Source organism: Suricata suricatta, chromosome 14 (assembly GCF_006229205.1).
Source record: "Suricata suricatta isolate VVHF042 chromosome 14, meerkat_22Aug2017_6uvM2_HiC, whole genome shotgun sequence".
NCBI lineage: Eukaryota > Metazoa > Chordata > Mammalia > Carnivora > Herpestidae > Suricata > Suricata suricatta.
In genome coordinates, this window is record NC_043713.1 from 23,692,787 (window position 1) to 23,698,820 (window position 6,034).

The 6,034-nt window shown below is 47.5% G+C and overlaps 1 protein-coding gene across 1 annotated transcript in view; it reads left to right on the top strand.

Moving 5' to 3' along the window:
- Positions 1 to 6,034, top strand: part of MYO5B (myosin VB) — a 192,975-nt gene that overhangs the window by 58,596 nt on the left and 128,345 nt on the right. The window contains exons 6-7 of the mRNA XM_029921554.1: positions 2,682 to 2,825; positions 4,177 to 4,258. Of these exons, the coding sequence (XP_029777414.1) occupies positions 2,682 to 2,825; positions 4,177 to 4,258 (226 nt within the window). The remainder of the gene's footprint in view (positions 1 to 2,681; positions 2,826 to 4,176; positions 4,259 to 6,034) is intronic.

The window sequence follows — 6,034 nt, forward strand, 5'->3', positions numbered from 1 at the left end:
TATGCATAAATAACGAAGAAAGGTGGTCCTCTTATGTCCTATGTGAGTGGTAGTGTATTCTGTCAGTTTTTCTTAGAACTTCATCTTTTAAATTTATCCATGAGTCATGCTTTAGCTTTTACCAGCTTTATAACGTCCCTTTGTGTGAACACACTACACTTAATCTGTTCCCCTATTAGCGGACATTTAGGATGGATTTCTTTCTAAATACAACCTGCCTTGAACAGGTGCACTTGGAGACTTTTCCAGGTGATACCCAGGGGTGGAGTTGCTGAACTGTTAGGTGTGTGGATATTCAATTTTACTAGATGGGTCCAGGGACTTCCAGAACGGTTGTTCTGTTTTCTGTGTGACCCGGCAATGTAGGAGAGTTCCTTTGTCCCATCTTTCTCATTCTGTAGTGTCAGGTTCTTAGTTGTGGCCCCTCTGGGCTGCTGTTTAAGTCTGTAGTTCCCTGATGACCGCTGAGGTGATCTTTTCATAGGTTTATTGGCCACGGGAGTTTCTTTTGTGACTTTCCTACCTCTAGCATTGTTCGTTTTCCAGATTTTTAACCACTTGCATCATTTCTGCTTTTTCATGTTATTGGTCTGTGGAACTCCAGGTTTTAAAACCTGATTTTCTGTTATCTTTAATCACTGGACTTGCTTTCCTTATGCATCAAAATGTTTCCTGAGTCAGGTGGTAATCAAAAAATCCAGCCAGAAAAATCAAGGGTTTAAAAGATGAAGAACTGCATGTGAGTCCTTTACACCCAGAAGTTGGGAGTCCTTCCTACCCAGCTTGAGTTTTTGGGCTTGGAGGTAATAACCTTTTTGTGGGTGCTGTTACATACTTTTAAAGTACTTTAAGATCTGTTCTGTATCAAAACAGCGTTCGTGAGGTGAGGAGGGAGAGAGCTTTTGACTGTGATCTTCAGGCCTTGGGCAGGCTCTCTCTAGGTTGCTATGGCAAAGGCCCTTGTTGCTGCTTTACAAATCCTGGAATTTGAATATGTTGATATTTTGAAAATGAAATGCGTTTATGGAAACTAGGTTGTCTTTTCCAGTTTCCCACAAACTGGACTTTGCTAATTGTATCCTCCTGATGTTGGTGACATATTCGCTTTCCCCCTTATATTTCCTGGCAGAGGGCAGTAAAATTCAGAGGCTTGATTAAATTGAGGCTGGACTGTTGGCACACATCTGGGACAGCACACAGGGTGTATTTGGATGGTGAGTTGGCTATGTAGGGTGCAGGCGCTCTTGGACGGAATAGCTTTCTTAGTGCAAAGCTGGCTTAGGTTTCCGTGAGTGAATAGTTGTATGCCTAAAGGTCTCACTTGCCTCACCTCAAAAATAGCAATGGGATGTTTTCTTGAGCATCTCTTAATGTGATCTTTAAAAAAATTTTTTTAATGTCTATTTTTGAGAGAGAGAGAGACAGAATGAAACAGCGAGGGCAGAGACAGAGGGAGACACAGCATCTGAAGCAAGCTCTGAGCTGTCAGCACAGAGCCCTACACTGGGCTTGAACCCATGAACTGGGTGATCATGACCTGAGCTGGAGTCGGATGCTCAACTGACTGAGCCACCCAGGTGCCCCTCTTGCTGTGATCTTTTAAACAGTGATTTGCTTTCAGCCGTGTTGCTTGCTTTATTCATAATAGATGCCAGCTAAGCCGTCTGTAGTTTTAGGATGTCCAGAGATGCCAGTAGTTCGGTAACCTGGATTTGGCTGAGAAGGGGTAGAGGGTGGAATGGGATTTTAGATTTTTTGCAACCTCTGTGTGCCACAAATTTCCTCGACAACTGAAAATGAATAGTGGATATTTTTCAACCACCTAAGAATGCATATATGTGAAGGCAATTAAAATATTAATATATCCATTGCCAATTGATTAGCAATGTGATGTTTTATAGAAGGCAAATTATCATACCAGGTTATTTAGCCACTCACTTCTTAAATTATCCTCTGGGGGTACCTAGGTGGCTCCACTGGTTAAGCAGTGGACTCTTGGTATCAGCTCAGGTCATGATCTCACAGTTCATGGGTTTGAGTCCTGCTTAGGCTCTATGCTGACAGTGTGGAGCCTGCTTAGGGTATCAGTCTCTCTTTCTCACAATAAATAAATACATAAACATTAAAAATCAAAAATAATTAGCTGCTGTTTTGAATGGTACCCCTGCAGCTGCATAATGGTAACAAGAAGGTGATGTCTTCCTAATTTGATCTAGTGGTGAGGTTCAGAGGGGGTGATGTTGATCTTTGGCCTCTTTCTAGGAAATACAATTTATCAATTGGGAATGACATTTGACTGCTTAGTCGTGGAGGTCTGATTAGAGCACGTGAAGGTTTGTTCTCAAATTTCAGAGCTCTCGGATACTGGCATTGGTTTAATAGAGTGGTGCTCTCAGTGGTTCTCTAGACTTTTCCTTCATGTAGCCATCATACTCACGTTCCAGGTAGGATACCTTGACAGAGTTCACCAACTAAGTCCTTACTCTCACTGTCCATCCTTAAGAGTAAGGGAGGCAAGAAATGAAGTTTTGTTTTTAGCTCTGCTCCTTGCAATCCCAGCAGTAGGGGAAGTCCTGTAAGGAAGGGAGAGAGGGGAAAAAGGGAGATGCTGCCACAAACCTACAACCTTGAGATCAAGAAAGCTTTCCTGGGTTTGCGTTACTTGTGTTTGCTCCATGCAGGCCATTGGAAATGCTAAAACCACTCGCAATGACAACAGCAGCCGTTTTGGGAAGTATATTCAGATTGGCTTTGATAAACGGCGCCGCATCACTGGCGCCGACACGAGGACCTACCTGTTGGAGAAGTCCAGAGTGGTCTTTCAGGTGAGTGGTGCGACTCTGGCCACTTTGTACTTCTTCCCCAAGAATGATGCTTCCTTGGCCCCTCACCTGCTCCCTACGCCCAGAGAGCACCTCCTCTTTCAGATGTAGAATTGGATACACTTGTTCTTGTCGTTTTCTTTACTTTCATCAAAAAGTGTTTATTCGAATGCTATGGGCATTGGGCCTGAGAAATCTTCTACCCAATATTGCTCTGAAGTTGGTATTGTTTTTAGTTTCAGTCAACAAACCTAATGAGTGCCTGTTACGTACTAGCCCTGTGCTAGATACCAGCGATACGTGAAGAATAAGATAATCCTGTTCCCTGTGGATTGTAATTTTACCATTAGAGGAATGTCATACAGGGTCTCTGGGCTTCAGCTTTCCCCAGGAATCTTCTTACTTTGTAAGGTTACTTTTTTTTAAACCCCAAAAAACACTACTTGGGACATGAACCGAGCTCTAAAACAGTCCTTCCCCCTTTCCCTGGTCCTGTACGTGAGATGGTGTGTGTCCTGGTCTGAGCCAGCCGCATGCCCTTGCCATCCCAACTTTTGGCTGCCTTCAGAGGGGACTCCAAGACTGCCTCAGCCATTTTCCAGAGATGGCCATCTGCATGCTGGTGCTTAAGCAGCCTCTAATGAATTTTTTAACCAGTTTTATTAGTATTTTTCCCTTCTTTTGTTCAGGATTTCTCTCCACGTCCCAAATTTTGGTTGGACAGCCCCATATCCTTATCTCACTGCAGCAAAGTGAACAGCCTGCTGTGCTGGGTGCAGGTCTGATCCAGTTGTGGCTCCGGCCAGACTCTCCTCTGAACCTTCCCTGAGCCGCTGCCTTCCTTTGCTCAGGCCTCCTGCAGCTCCCTCTCCCCCACCGCCACTCTGCCAGCTCAAGGCAGGTGTAGCTGAGTGTCCGCTCCAAATCCTGCCTCCATCTTGGATCCTGATGGGCAAGGGCATGGCTCTGACCTCCAAGCTGCCCAGAGGAGAGTGGCGGCCTCCAGCCGACAGGTCACCATTGGTGCAGCACGAACCAGGCAGCACGGATATCTGAGCAAGTGTGTGTTTTCTGACCATTCGTGGTCAGCTTCCGCTGTTGTGGGAGAACAGTGGTGTTCTGTGTGGGAGAAAAAAAATAAGAGGTTAAAAAAGAAAACCTCTAGGCTCGAAGAAGGCCCCGCAGGGGTGAATGGGAGATCCAGAGGCGGGGCGTGAAGGCAGCAGAGATGTGGAGGAAGACGTGAGCACAAGGCCTGACCTCTGTCACCCTCAGGACGCAGGGATGAGAACGCGTGACGGGATGATCTCAGGGGTCACTGCCCTAAACCTGTTTAACTTTTTCCCTCCTTCAGGCAGATGACGAGCGGAATTACCACGTCTTTTACCAGCTCTGTGCAGCTGCCAGTCTTCCAGAATTCAAAGAGCTTGCCCTAAGTATGTACATGTGCCTTGCCTGTCCCGGGTGGGCCACTGCAGCACCAGGTGCTACGTCTGGGGGCCAGGAGAGGAGGAAGGGTGCTCTGCTCAGAGCCCTCTGGGTGGGTCCTTGTCCCAGCTCTGCCTCTCATGTGGGCCTGCCCCCCCCCAGACCCCTTTGTGTGTCAATACCCAATCCATAAAATTGGGCTCATTGTACCCAGGCTGTCTGCCACAGAAAACATTTGAGAGGATAAGAGGCAGGGAGTAGAAGGGAATTTTCAGAATGCGAAACAATTTCCATGCATTATTTTAAAAACAGTTTCCACTTTAAACTTCATAAAAAGTGTGTCCCCACCATGAGGATCTAGAGATTTAGCTAAGGCACATCGTGTAATGGTGGCCAGTGAGTTTTAGGTCCTTTTTAAGAATGGCGGTGAAGAAAAGGAGGGAGAGGGAGAGGGGGGAGCAGGATAAAGATGGATGGCTGGATGGAATGGAAGATGATGGCTGCCAATCGCGCTGGTTTCTCCTGAGCAGCTGAGGCGCTGTGGTGTGCGCGCTGGACCGTTGCATGGAGAGATGGAGTGACTAAAAGTGCCTCTCAACTGAGCCACCTGGTTGTTGCCATCAGATAAAAAAAAAAAAAAAAAACTTCTCTGCTAATGCTGTGTGCCCCGGGCTCTTGGCAAGTTCAGCTTGCCTGGATACTGTTGACGTGTGGAGCCAGGGCACAGCAAGAGGAGTGAGCAGGCTTTAATTCTTGACCCCACCAACGGAGGGCGTCAGAGCCCGGGGCCCTCCCCCTTCCATGCTCTGGGACTCTGTAAGGCCAGAGTCCTCAAAGCCCTCTCCTGATAGATGTGTGTGATGTGGGCAAGCCTGGGGGCCTCGCAGCATCCTGTGTATGCCAAGTGTCCTGTCTCTGGCCTCGTGTGAATATTTTGGGGAGCGGAGGCTCGATAGTAGTAGATGGTGTCACGAGCTGGGCAGAGTCTAGACAGACTCTGGTTGGTCTTGGTGCAACTGTGAGAGAAATAGGCTTCTGAGACTTTGCTGTCTAAGACCCAGATCCTAGCTGTGTTGAGGGCCCAACCCCAGGTCCACCTCTGACACCTCCAGCCTATGCTCCTAGTAGCTAAAACACATCAAGTGGTTCAAACCTCAGGCTCCCCTCTTTTTTTCTTTTAATTTTAATTTTTTTTTTGAGGGACAGAGAGAGACGGCGCAAGCAGGGGAGGGTCAGAGAGAAAGGGAGGTACAGAATCCGAAGCAGGCTCCAGGCTCTGAGCTGTCAGCACAGAGCCCGACGCAGGGCTCGAACCCACAAACTGTGACATCATGACCTGAGCTGAAGCCGGACACTCAACTGACTGAGCCACCCAGGTGCCCCTCAGGCTCCCCTCTTAACTCTGCCTCACTTAAGAGTTCCTGCCGCATTTGGTACCTGGGCCATGCAATTCAGCCTTGGGTCCTTTGTTCATCAAACCCTATGTAGGCAGTGTCAGGTACTGTGGATGTTGTGCTGAGCGGAACCATTGTGGGCCCTCCCCTTGGCTTACAGGCAGTTACAGCAGAGTGTGGTAAGGGTGTGCTGAGTGCACTATGGTCAAGGTGGGGCAGGAGGTTCCTGAGGGACATGAATTGAGACCAGAGTAGGAATCCTGGGATGGCATATATTATGCTTGCTTTTTGCTGTACTCTGTTCCGTGTTTGCAAATCTGAATCTTCCCCAGTGAAGCTATAAACTCCTTGCGGCCAACAAGTGACAGCTACGAGCCTTGTTTGGTGAGC